The 13,655-nt window shown below is 62.5% G+C and overlaps 1 protein-coding gene across 6 annotated transcripts in view; it reads right to left on the reverse strand.

Annotated features, from left to right (window-relative positions):
• Positions 1-6,063: 6,063 nt before the first annotated feature.
• The window catches only part of Phf21b (PHD finger protein 21B), a 76,268-nt gene continuing 68,676 nt past the window's right edge, over positions 6,064-13,655 (reverse strand). For 3 of the 6 annotated variants that reach the window (XM_047549136.1, XM_047549134.1, XM_047549135.1), the window contains 4 exons: positions 13,078-13,132; positions 9,918-9,993; positions 9,605-9,708; positions 6,064-7,967 (listed from right to left, as the gene is read on the reverse strand). In XM_047549136.1, coding sequence (XP_047405092.1) covers positions 7,441-7,967; positions 9,605-9,708; positions 9,918-9,993; positions 13,078-13,132 — 762 coding nt within the window. In that variant the 3' untranslated portion in view covers positions 6,064-7,440. Of the gene's footprint in view, positions 7,968-9,604; positions 9,709-9,917; positions 9,994-10,304; positions 10,464-11,938; positions 11,962-13,077; positions 13,133-13,655 lie in introns of all 6 variants that reach the window. The other 3 variants (XM_047549138.1, XM_047549139.1, XM_047549140.1) reach the window with 2 other exon arrangements.

Genomic DNA, 13,655 nt, shown 5'->3' on the forward strand with positions numbered 1-13,655 from the left:
AACATTTGCTGTTAAATATCTGGCTTATATAATGGACTACCGTTCCTCTTAATTTTTAGGAAACAAACAAGAATGCTTTAAACAAATAGTTCAGTTAGTCGTGTGGGGTTTGCAGGACGTGTGGGCGTGAGGACTGCAGTGTGCCGGGGTGACGCAGGTTTCAAGTGCTCCACCTTCTGTGTGACCTGGCTCAACATTACCCTGAGTCAACTCTCAGGAAAGGGGGTGGCCTGTTTCCCTAGGCAACTACTGGAAGCAGCACAAAAAGGTTTAAACCTCCTTCCTCAAGCCCCCAAAAGAATACAAAATCCACAAGGTGGCAAGAAAGACAGGGAACAAGAAGCCAGAGGGGACCCCAAGGAAGCAAAGCCACCAGGCACACGGGCAGTTGCCTCTGATGTCAGTGGACTCCACCTGCAGGGGAGAGGCAGATGGTATTAAAATGAATGTTAGAAAAGCAAAACCTAAGGACAGGTGCTTAGAACGCAGAGGCAGGTGGAGGCGAGTGGATTTGAAGAGACGTGTCCCCCACACAGACAGCACCGAAGGCTGGGCAGCTGTGTCAACCCTGGACAAGGCCGACTTCAGACAGGGCACTGCCACCAGGGCACTGGGCAGTGAGGAAATGGTCGGCGTATTAGAAGACCTGGTGGCCATCATTAACGGGATGTCCTGACAACAGGAATTTCACATACAAGAAGGGAAAACAGGCCGCGGAATCAAAGGGCAAGCAGACATTTCTATAATCGGAGCTGGAGAGCTTAATGGCCCTCTGCCAAAACTGAGACCCACAGGGCTGGGGCTGGGGCTCAGAGACAGAGCACCCATGAGACCCTGGGGTCCATCCCAGCACCACGAGAAGACAGACAGGAAGGGAGGGATGACAAAGGAAAGAAAAAAACAAACAACAGGAAGATCAGCTAGGCAGAGTGAAGTCATACATAACCTGAACCCGCCATCCGCCCCTGGACTTAACGGGCATTTCTAGGATGCTGCACCAACAACAGAAGGACGCACCCTTTCCATGTGCACATGATAAAGTCACCGATCTAGACCATATTCTGGGACATAAAATATATCCCAGTCAATTCAAAGGATTTGAAATCAAACCACAATGGGAAAAAATTGGGGAAAAAATCATGAATGTGCAGGAAAAAACCTAAGTGCATAAGGATTTTTGGAAGAGGGACAAGAACCACAGAGATCCAGGTATCAAAGAAGAAATTATAATGAAGTGAGATGATTTGAATTCAAATTGAAAATAACCCTAGTCTACGCAAAGAAAACACACATGGACGTTAGTGGAACAGAATCAAAGCAGCCCCTGGAGGGACCCCAGGTGCTTGAGGGGAAAAGGAAGAGACGGAAAATCAGTGGCCACTGTTGTACCTTAAGAACACAGAGGTCTTGCTGGGCATGGTGGTGCACACCTGTAATCCCAGCGGCTCTGGAGGCCGAGGCAGGAGGATTGAGAGTTCAAAGCCCACCTCAGCATAAGCGAGGCCCTAAGCAACTCAGTGAGACCCTGTCTCTAAATAAAATATTTTTAAAAAGGGCTGGGGATGTGGCTCAGTGGTAAAGCACCCCTGGGTTCAATTCCTGGTACCAAAAGCAAACAAAAAATATCTATATGTCTCAAAGTCAACCCCAAAAAGGAGAAGGAAATAAGAAGTGACAGAAATCGGGCTGGGCGTGGCTCAGAGGTGGAGTGCTGGTCTGGCAAGGTGAGCCCAGCACCCCAGAAAGCAAACCACACACACACCCCAGAAACAGCCACAGCGGACGGCAGAGCAAACCAAGGGAGCCCAGCGCAGAGCCACCCAGAGCCTGCAGAGAAGCAGGGTGCGCTGACGGCCATGCAGCAGGGCTGGGCCCTGGGGAGGAGCCACCCCTAAAAAGCACCCCAGCTGCGTGGGGTACCGGCTCTGAAGGGGGCCCCTCCCCACACTGGGACCCTCTGGAGAAGCTGCAGCTGCTGCCCTCTGCACAGCCAGGCCACCCCAGCCACGCGGGCCACAGGTGGGCCCTGCTGGCGGGCGGGCAGCTGAGCAGGGGGAAGGGGGACTTTAAACAGTCCCCAGGGTGTCCAGGTGCTCTGGCTGCTGGCGGCTCTGCACCGGGAGCCGATCCTGGAGGGGCCTGGAATCCCAGGGCCGGGCTCGCGGCTCATTCCTAGTAAGTCCGTCCAGCCGGGCACCTGCACGGTCCTGTCTCCAGCCGTGGCCACCCTGAGAATTTATGGGAGCACACAGGCTGATGGGTGACGGTCCTCGTACTACTTCTAGGCCTACTTCCAGGTCTTTCCGAGGAGACTGGCCCATGAACTAAGAAGACCCTCCCTCTCCTTTATGGGTGGGCGCGCCCCACTCGACCCGCTGAGGAAAGGCGAGGGGTCAGCAGCGGGGTCGCGCCGCTTGGCCTGGCTGAGCCTGGGCTCCTCAGTGCACGGGGCGGAGCTCGGGTCCAGGCAGCCCTGACCCCAGCAGCGAGCCACACCCAGCCCGGGGCAGTGGTCCCGGTGTGCCCTGCCCATCCGCCTGGGGGTGGAACCCAGAGGCCGCAGCACTGAGCGAGGGGCCTTGGGAGGTCAAAGGTCACAGGAGGAGTGGGATCGGCGCCCATGTTCCGTGGCCCTGCCCTTCTGCCACGTGAGGTGCAGCAAGGAGCCAGGAAGAGGAAGCCCTCCCACCAGGCCACCTGCTGGCGCCTGGGCTTGTCCAGAGCTGTCCACAACGGCAACGGCCACGGGTGCCTGGGCAGTGAGCTTGGCAGCTGGTCCCTTCCCTCCCCCTCGGCCTCAGCAGCCCCTGGGGGGTCAGTCCTCAACAGAGGCCAGGAGCAGGGGCTCAGAGCCGCTGGGGTATCCACCTCCTGGCTGTGTGGCCTTGGTGTTTCCTGAGGTCTCTGCTTCGATTCCCTGTGAGAAGCTCCAGGGCAGGTCGAGGAAGGACCTGGGTGGGGTGCACACAGGGGTCACTGGGGGAACGGGCGGTTCAGCAGGACATCAGGGTCTCTCCCCACTGCTGGCTGCGGAGGGCAGAGGAGGCAAATGGGCGCTCCAGAAGGCTCCTCCCCAGGGCAGAAGCCGAGCGACAGATTCCAGGGCCCCGAGGGAGGGGCGGATGGGTTTGTCCTGGTCCATTTGTGCTGTCACCAACGGCACCAGCCGGGTCACTTGTAAAGAACGGAAATGTTTCTCTCACAGTTCTGGAGGCCGAAGCTCGAGGTCAGCACAGGCAGGCTCGGAAGCCACCCTGCATCTAAGGCACGTCCTCCAGGAGGGAACCGCGAGGTGGGAGGCAGAGGGCGTGAGGGGATGAGCCCCCCTCCCAGCCTGGACCCCACGAGGGAGCAGCCTCGTGGGCGTCTGGGAGTTCTGATTTTTGTTTGGGCTTCTTTGTACCAGGGGTTGAGCCCAGGGCGCTCCAGCACTGAGTCGCCTCCCAGCCCTTGTTACGCTTTTGAAGTTTAGAGACAGGTCTCACTCACTGCTTAGGGCCTTACCAAGTTGCTGAGGATGGCCTTGAACTTGCGATCCTCCTACCCTAGCCTCCCAAGTTGCTGGGGTGACAGGCGTCGTCACTGTGCCCAATCCCAACGGCTCCTGAGGGTCCCCCTTCCCAACGCTGCCATCTGGCCACCCCCACCCACCAAAATGATGGCGCCTAGTCCCCAGGCCCCGTGTGCGAGCCCCACTCAGGGTCTTCACAAGATGGCCTAGAAGAGACCCTCAGTGGCCCTGTTTCAATGTGACAATGTCCTCACAAGGAGAGGTCTGGAGAGAACCCGCGCGGGACGCGGTGAGGGTGGCCAGGGGCCAGCGGAAGCCCAGACGGGCCCAGGGCAGAGTGTCCTTCACGGCCTCAGGAGGGACCAGCCCTGCTGACCCCTGACCTTGGACTCCGCTTCCAGACTGGGAAAGGCGTCCGTGGAGTCGCCCAGTCTGGACTTAGTTTCAGCATCCAGGACACTCGGCCAGTGTCGCGGCGTCCACCGCCCCCGTGGTGGACAGAGCACCCCGGGGTGGCCACCCCACCTGCCCGGGCAGCCTTCCTCCCTGGCTGCTCTGCAGAACTGGTCAGATGCGACTGCAGGATGGGCGTCCAGGGCCCTGGCACAGTGTCACCTGGGCGCCAGGCCGAGGTGGCAGTGCTGCCCGGTGCTGAGGGCCGGTTGCTGGCCGGAGCTGGTGGGAGGCTGCCTCCCAGGCGCGCCTGGTGCGGTCGCGGTTGGGGTCTGGGGCGAGGCGGGCGGGTGCAACGCAGTGAGGGGCGCCCACCCAGCCCTGCAGGGTCCCAGGCGGGCCCCTCGCCCTCCTGGCTTGCTTTCTTGTCCACGTGGCCAGCCTCACCTGGCTGCTGGACTGCCCCCAGGACTAGGGGGCCGGCCCTGACCCAGGAGGGAGCAGCCCGGGTCTGCAGCCATGCCTCCAAGGCGCCTGCCTTCCACAGCCGCTTACGCTGGGCACGGCCACCACCTGGGTGCCCTCAGATGCCGGGATTCAGGGAGCTCCGCCCACAGACTCCTGCCCCCACTGACCCAGACAAAAGCATGAAGTAGGTGGTGCAGTCTGAGACTCAAACAGCAGGACAGGGCAGGCCTCCTGACAGCTCAGCGGGTGGCTGGGGAAGCCGCACAGAGAGGGGACAATGGTCAAGGCCAAGTATGGAAGCAGGTCAGGGAGCCAATGAGGAAGGCAGCTGGGGAAGAGCATGAACGGACCAGGGCACAGCAGGTGCAAAGGCCCTGTGGTGGGACACTGCCCAGAGGTTTGAGGTAGAGCAAGGAGGCTGGAGACCAGTGGGTGCAGGGCCTTGCGCCCTGGAGGCCACAGTAAGGCAAGTGAAGCAGGGGCTTCGGCTTTGGCTGAGATGGGAGCAGCCGCTGGCTTTAACAGCTGCTGTCACACTGGGTTGAGGAGACTGTCCACTGGGTGGGGGACGGGGAGGGGGTGGGGCAGCGGGGACCTGGGCGAAGGGCTGAGGTCCAGGTGACGCTGGAGTGGTGTTGGGACGCGTCCCATCTGACTTACAATCCAACAGCAGAGCTGAAGGGCTTGCCAAGGGCCGGCGTGGCGGTGAGGGAGGGGTTGAGGGTGGCCCCGAGGGCTGGCCCAGTCAGGAGGCCTGCAGTGCCCCGGGTGGCTAGCAGGTGGAGGTCGGCCACGGAGTCTGGGAGAACCGAGGTGCTGACCGGGGCCTCCAGCGTTCGGTGACTAGTAGGAAGAGCCTGGCACAGACGGAGCGGCAGCAGCGGGGAGTGGGGTCCCGGAGCTCCTTTGAGGGGGATGCTGTCAAGGCGTCACTGTGGCCCCGAGAGTCCCCTGGATCTGGCCATGGGGGTCTCCTGACCCTGAGTCGGGCAGTTCCAGGGGCAGGGACGGGGCGGGGCTGCCTGGCGAGGCTCAGAACAGGAGTGAACTGAGACTCCAAGTGTGACTGGAGATGAGAGCCCCTCACGGCAGCCTGGACAGAGCGTGGGGACGGTCCGGGGAGACGGGGAGGGCACTGTGGTGGGTGGGCAGGCAGAGCCCGCCTGGGACCCTGTGCCCAGTCAGCAGGCCTGCAGTGGACGTGCTGTGGGCGGCCAGCCCTGCTGGACCCTCCTGCCTCTTGAGCGCCTGTATTCCCCGGGCCCCTGCAGGTGGTCACTTTGGCATAACCCAGCCTCTGGCCACAGTTACTGACCCAGGCATGGGCCCTGACCCTCGGGGTCATCTGAGCTTTGCCCAGGGCCTGGAGCTTGGACCAGGGGGTGTTACTGGGTACCAGGTCTGCGGAGGGGGCCTACGTGTGCTGCAGCGGGGAGCCCGAGCGACGGGAGGAGCTGGGCAGCAGCAGCGGGCAGGGAGCAGCCCCTGGGCTCCACAGGGACTGGCCCCAGCTTTCCCCGCAGGCCCTGGTCTGAGAGGTGCCCCTGCTGCCCAGGGGGCTGGGGTGGGGACACCAGAGCCCTCTCCCAGGGGCTGTGGCCCGGGAGGCAGGACCCCAGTGCCTGGCTTCGCCAAGGCCGCCTGGCAGTGCCAGGCAAGGACACCAGGACCACAGCGCTTGAAATCATCGAGTTTAATGCACCGCTCGAGGGAAACTACAGGCATATGAAGACACACTGCTCTCTACCCTCACTACCCCCTGGCCGGGGCTCCCTGGTCCAAATCTACGTCTCAAGACACGCGGCAGCTACCCTCCCGGTCCAGCCTCTCACGTCCTCCCGTCACATTCTGAAAAACTGAGCTCAATCCAACCAAGAAAGCGAACCAAGGGAAGAGAACCTGGTCACATTCACACCACAGGCCGCGGGTGCGGACGGCGGAGCAGCCGCCTCGACGGCGAGCGCCGCGCGGCTCACTGTTCAGCAATAAAAGAATATAAAAATCTTGTTCACCCAGCGTTGAGTATTAAAATAGATCTGTATCGTACAGCACAGTTTCTCCCGGAGTCGTGGAATGGCGGGAGGGCGGGGGGGGGGGCTCCCGGCCCTGGCTCTGCACCTGTCTGCGTGCGTGGTGCGGGTCTGTGGCCAGCCTGCACTTGCGCAGCACCGGGGGACATGCCGGGCGGAGCCCTGTGGCTCCCGGACCCCAAGCCTGCCGTGCAGAGTCCCTCGGGCCAGGGAAGCTGGTGGGCACCGGGGCTGGCAAGGCCCACAGGACGCAGGAGCCCTTGAGATGCCGGCCACTGGGCTCGGCTGGCGAGGAGACGCGGGAGGCCGGGCCTCTCCAGTCTCCAAGGTCCACCGCCCCTCGCTCCTCCACACCGTCACCCAGTTCTCTAACAGCCCTCTGGGTGGCTCCAATCCGGCCAGCCTCCCGGGGGCGGGTTCCCATTTGAACCTGGAAGCACAGACTACCAGACACAGAAAACGAAGCGAGCCGGCGTCCCCCGCACGTTAAGTACCCTACCACAGAAACGCCACCCAAAACGTAAGGTTATTTTTTGGCATAGTGTCTGTACTGGCAAGGAGGGACAGTGGCATTATCTGCTCTTTGAAAGGAGAAAAGAGGCTTCAATCCAAACCCGAGACCTGCCAAATGCCTCCCCTGCGTGGCTCCGTCCCATCTTGCCCAAAAAACTCCATGAGAAAAATACATCGGTAGCAAAAGAGTCCAGAAGGTGGGCTGGAACGGAGGGGGCGCGGCCGGAGCTGCGGGTGGCGGCCCTGGCAAGGGCGCCCCACCCCTGGGGAAGAGCACCCCGCAGCTTCTCAAGTCAAACAGCTGCACCTCTTAACCTAGTAACACTGACACCCAAGGCGCAGGGAGTGCCGGCTGATGCCCTGCGGGCGCCGGAGAACTACCTAGATCTGCTACCACGTCTCGCCCGAGGGCTCAACCCAACTACCTACTACTCAGCTAACTGCATCCTGGCTTTCCTCCCCGAGGACCGGTGCCACCCTCCGTGGCCAAGGGCTGGCTAGCCTCTCCCTGGGGGCAGCGTGAGGTCATGGAGAGGGCTGAGCCAGGGCAGCCAGGGACGGCTGAGGATGGGGGCTGCCTGTGCCCCAGCCTGTCACCCCCACCTGACCTCCAGGCATCCCCTCTGACCGGGGAGGGTGGGACTCAGCCTCCACCCCATCTGGCTCTGGGATGCCGGCCTGGTCTGGTTCCTCCCTTCTCTCCGTGGTCTTTCTGTCTGGTTTTATTTTTGTCTGAAAATCATAGTGTTTATGAATTAAGGCCGACAGAACCCCCAGGTCATGTGAGCAGGGTCCCAATGATTTTCCATGGGCATGAAGACAGGTTCCTGGGGTCAGTTGTGGCCCTGGGGGTGCTGGAGGGCAGAGCGCATGGTGGCTGCTGGGGTCTTGGTCCAGGGCCCAGCCAGCAGCTGGGCAGGGCTGGTGGCTGTCACGGCGGCCTGCAGCATCTGCTCGCCCCGTATCAGTCTCAGGAGGGCCCGCAGGCGGTCCAGTGACGACTGGGTGCCCCTCTGGCGGGCCAGCAGGCTGGTCTTGAGCTCCAAGCACTTCTGTCAGGGGAGGGGATCAGAAAGAGGGCCTCAGAACTACTCCACAGGCGTCCTGTGGCAACTGCCCTGCCACCCTCCCGGAGCCCCTCCTCCCACTGCGCGGTCCTGGAACAGAGGCAGAGGGCCCCACAGGAGCCAGCCAGGCAGCAGGGACAGGAGGAAAGACCCAGCCAGACCCACAGCACAGGGCCTTCCAGCCTGCCAGCCTCCTGCCCTCGCTAGCCTTCTCCTGTACCACGGCAACGCAGTGGGAGTGAGGCCTACAGGACGTCCATCTGCTCTGGGTCAGGCTGCTAGTGTAAGTAATGACATCCCGTTTCCAGTCACGACTGGAACAATGGAGCCACTGAGAGGAGCAGAGAGTCTGCACTGAAGGGACTTCTCTAGGGCCAGGCACTGCTGTTACCACCAGCACCAGCACCAGCACCAGCACCTCCATTATCACCACCACCACCAGCATCTCCACTGCCACCACTACCACCTCCACTATCACCACCAGCACCATCACCACCACCATCACCATCACCACCACCAGCACCAGCACCACCATCACCTCCACCACCAGCACCATCACCAGCACCTCCACCACCACCAGCACCACAACCACCACCATCACCTCCACCACCAGCACCATCACCACCACCAGCACCAGCACCAGCACCACCACCACCTCCATTATCACCACCACCTCCACTATCACCACCAGCACCATCACCACCAACACCACAACCACCAGCATCATCTCCACCACTAGCACCAGCAACCACCATCACCAGCTTCTCTGCTGCCACCACTACCAGCACCACCACACCAGCACCACCACACCAGCACCACCACCACCTCCACCAGCATCTCCACTGCCACCACTACCACCTCCACTATCACCACCACCAGCACCACCACCACCACCATCACCACCACCACCATTACCATCAGCATCTCCACTGCCACCACTACCACCTCCACTATCACCACCACCATCACCACAACCAACACTACCACCACTAGCACCACCAGCACTACCACTATCACCACCACCAGCACCGCCATAATACCAATACTGTACCATCACCATCATACCATTATCACTACCCACCATCACTGCTACCACACCATCACCACCACCACCTTACCAACACCATCATACCATCACCACCACCCCCATCAGTATCATCACTACCACCACAACCAACACTACCACCACTACCACCAACATACCATTACCACCCATCACCACCATCACAACTATCACCGTCACCATTGTTACCACCACCACCACCACGCTCACCATCCCTACCACCATCACCACCGCCACCAGGATCACCAACAATCACACCAGGCTCGCTCATCACCACCACCGTCTCGTCACCTTGTCCATCACACGCCACAGAGGAGATGTTTACACGGAAGGACAATGAGGTCAGGGCAGGGTGGGGCCAGGCCAAGAGCAGAGAGCTGGGAAGGGCAGAGCCAGGATGTCCTCAGCCGCTCGACCAGTTCGTTGAGTGCGCCCCAGAGCTGCGTCCACACCCACAGGCTGGCGGGCTGATGGGTCTCTTCCTCCTGGGCTCCCAAGTGGGCGGCGAGGGTCCAGCTCTACTCGGGGCTCCAGGGCAGCAGCGCCCGCCCACACGCACCTGCACGGCGCACGCCAGCTGCCGGTCCCGCTCCTCCAGCTGCTGGCGCTCGCTCTGCAGCTCGCTGCCCCGCTGCAGCAGCTTCTGCTTCTCCTCTTCTTTCACTAGGGGAGAGGGCGGCAGCCGCTGGGCCAGCGCCGAGGCGGGAGGCGGAGCCCGAGCCCAGCCCTCCCCTGGAGGACCAGGGACTGCAGGTCTCTGCCAGGACCAGCCCCAGGGTCCCCTCCTCAGAGCTCTGGCCCCGAACAGCCTGGCCCCACCAGCCGCTCGGGGTTCCCGGGGAGCCCAGCGCCCCTCCCCCAGGCCGCCCCACCTGTCTTGTGGGTGACGCAGGAGTGAACGATGGCCAGCATCCCAGTCCAGGGCACGCCCTCGTCTTTCTTCAAGGCCTGGAGGGCAGACGCAGAGTGAGGAGGACCAGCCCCGAGCCAGCTCCCCAGCGGTGCCCAGGGCACAGTGACCACACTGGCCTGGTTCAGACAAGTTGCAGGGGGAGAAGCTGCACGGGGCCAGGGCCTTCTGGGTCTCTCTGCGAAACACCCCACAATTAACTCACAGGACACAACCCTGCGACAAAGGCCACAGGCCCCCGACGCCAGCTGTGCCAGGGTCCAGAAGGCCAGACGCCCAGGGCCCTCCCGTGCCCCCCGCCTCTCCCTACAGCAGTGCCCACAGCACCGGCGGACGGCGTGCGCCGCACCTTCTGCTGGCACCTGGGGCACAGCCACACGCCCTTGGGTGCCGTCTTGAGGGGGGGGTCCAGGCAGCTGAGGTGGTAGGCCCCCGGGCAGGTGCCGCAGGGCTGCAGGCTGGCCCCTCGCTTGCAGATGGCGCAGTGCTCACCCTGGGTGACCTCGCTCTGCAAGAGAAGGAGCACAGGCGGCTCAGGGGCAGCAGGGACAGGCCCCTGCCGGTGACTGTGCAGGGACACTCCTGGACCCCACAGGAGGTGCAGTAGCCTGATGGGCAGGATCAGGGCACCACTGCACCAAGCTGACCAAGGGCAGGGGTTCTGGAGCGGCGCCCCCGGCTCCAGCAGTGACTTCTTCCAGGTGTGGCACCAGAAGGGTCCCCTGTCCTGGGAGGGGCCTGGGGTGGCTGCAGCTGACCCTCGCAGCCGCGCGACCCTCCAGTCGGGGACACAGACACTGGGGGAGTCACACACATTTCCACATCTGTGTGGGGGACACTGCTGCCCCACGGTCCCTGGAGGCCTGAGCAGGACCGCACACAAAGGCTCTGCCAGTGCCAGACCCATGGCAGGAGAAGGGGGCACTTGGGACGGCCTGCCGCAGTGGCCGTCCTGCCCCCCAGACACAGGAGTCCTTCCCCGCTGGCCGGCGACCGCACCGAGACTCTGACTGCAGCGGTGGCAGGGGCTTTGCAACCCAGCTCCCGCCACCTGCAAAATCTGACGCCTGCCACACACAGGACCCTTCCCCCAGAGTCACGCGACAACGGAGCTTCCAGCCTTAGGACGCTGGGCTGGGACAGCCCACACTACCAGGGCCCTGGACACCAGAGAGGTCTAAGGGTCTGGCACCCTCAGACAAGGTCGCCTCTATGCCCAGAGGGAGCGGGACGCCTGCCTGGAGTCCCGCAGTGAACTGGAGGCAGAGCCGGGACAGCATCCCCCTCCTGCCTCAGAGCCAAGGCCCTTCCGGGGCAGGGCTTGCCGGGCGGAGCTCCAGCTCAGAGGCCTCCTGTCCTGTGTCTGCCTGGGCTGGGCACCAAGTGTCCAGACACACTGCCAGACCCACAGGTACCCGTGTGCTCTGTGGCGGGGCCACCATGGAAACCACCGCCCTCCAGTCAGAACCAGCTGGAACCAGCCCGCGGGCGCTCCTCGCTTGCCGGTCCAGCACAGCGTGGAGGGGCCAGGGGGCTCATCTGGAATTAGGCCGAGGGCTGACCAGCCGACCAACGTCCTGGGAAGCAGGGACATGGTGTGTGTCTTAGGACCAGAGGTGTAGGCACGGAAGGTGAGACCCTGGGGATTCCAAAGTCCTTGGAAAGACACTGTCCAGGGCCACACGGCAAGGCAGGCGGAGCCAGGGCAGAGGCCAGCTGGCACCCAGTCTGACTCTTCCTGGGGCCTCTGTGGCTCCCAGGGTCCCTGCACTCTCAGGACCAGGCAGGGAGAGTTCCTGTTTGAGTCTGGCCACCCAGCGCTGTGTCAATGCCCAGGTCCACCTGGCAGGAGGAATGCGGGCTGGGTACTGTGCAGGATCCTGGCCACTGAGGGCAGAGGTGGGGCTGCCCGCTTCCCAGGAGCGCTGCCCCTGGAGGGTCCGGAACACACCCACCCCCAGGTGTGAATGTGCGGGCACGTACCTTCCAGCAGGGCTCCTCATTGGCTGGCACAGGGAGGAAGGGCGGAGAACAGGTTAGTGGGTACTGGAGGAGCAGTCGGGGCTGGGATCTCTGAGGAGGGAGTGGCAGGGCTCTTGCCGGAGTCCTCCCCCGGGGCATGAGGAGGAAGAGGGTCTCTGCCCTGGTCAAGCCAGGACCTGCCATGGCCAGAGGGATGTGGTGGCCGTGAGTGGCCGGGTGGGGGGTCTTAGTTCTTTATTGACAGTTTCCCATTCCAATAGGCGGTGTCCAGTTGCACTTCAATGAACATAAAAAAGGTTTTCCTTTCTGCAAATGTTGCTGTGGAATGAACAGCCTGTCTGTGCTCTTGGAGGAGCAGGGAGTTAGGGGCCCATTTTACAGATAAGAAAACAAGGCCCAGGGAGGGGACCGGATGGGCTCAAAGCACACACACTCCCAGGCACAGGCAGACACTTCCTGCTGTTAGGACCAGTCTGTTTTCTAACTGCTGGCAGGCTCGTGGGGTGTGGCTCTCCGGGCTCTTGCTGTAGGCGAGGTGGCCGAGGATGCCAGGGTCCACTGGACACTGAGAGTGAGGCTCAGGTAGGGCCATCACAGCCGGGCGAGCCCGAGGCAGAGCCGGGCAGGGGACCAGGTCTCCTATGCCAGCCTGGGCTCTCGCTGCCAGCAGGGTGGGAAAGCTGTGGGCTGAGCCAGTGCCCCTCTCCAGGGTCATCGGCTTTGTCTGCGACAGAAGTCCCTAAGCTGGTCACGTGGACACAGGCGCGGCACTGGCTTGTGCACAGGCCGTAGATGGCAGTGCCGGGTGGGGCGGCACCAAGTGCCCTGGTTCTCTGCTCAGGGCACCCGACGGCGGGCAGAGACCTGCACGACTCTGGCTGCTGCCTGTTCCCAGCCTCGGTCTCTGCTCCTGTCAGGTGGAGCCCACTCCTGAGCTTCCTTCTTTCCCAGGAGCCAGAGGACAGCGGCCATAGCCTGGAGGGCCTTCAGCGGTGAGGTGCTGCCCGCCCCATCCACCAGGGGCGACCTCAGCCACTCTGCTGCCTGCTGGTCCACAGGCCAAGGCCACAGGAGGAGGACGGACACTGCCTGGTCCAGCCCCAGGTCCCGCAGAGGCCGTGGCCCCCGCTGCCACTCACCGCGTGCTGCGAGGAACAGGGGGTTGTTGAGATAGCTGGAGGCCAGTCGCTTCCTCTGCAGGGACAGAAAACAAATCCAACAACCCCCTCGTCTGGAGTCCTCCTGGGCCCGCTGCCCACCGCAGGACCCTCCAGGTCCAGTTTTCCCCCAGATACTGGTGGACACCCCATGCCAGAGGCAGAGACTGGCCAGGATGGGAGCTGATGGCAGTCAGCGGAGAGGGGACTTCACCAGGCTCTGCCCTGCGGGGCCGGTCACCTCTGCTCCCAGGTGTGGCTAACTCAGGAAGGACATGGTGGAGTCCCAGGGAGGGGCTCCCATCTGTCCCCCGGGGTATCCCTCAGCCAACTCTGGGGTCGGGCAGGGAAGGGGGGCATCGACTAGCCCCCCGAAATGCCCCTTCCTGGTGTGTGGCCCAAGGCCTCAGAGCTGTGGGGATGGCTGTCCATCCATGAGGGTGGCCCGAGTCCTGGCTTCAGCAGCCCAGAGGCCATGCAGGCCCAGACCTCGGTGGTTCGAAGTGGTTTTGGCTGTGGCAGGAAGACAGTTCTAGAACTCAGTGAGTGGCTCTGAGTCT

The sequence above is a fragment of the Sciurus carolinensis genome, chromosome 4 (genome assembly GCF_902686445.1).
Source record: "Sciurus carolinensis chromosome 4, mSciCar1.2, whole genome shotgun sequence".
NCBI lineage: Eukaryota > Metazoa > Chordata > Mammalia > Rodentia > Sciuridae > Sciurus > Sciurus carolinensis.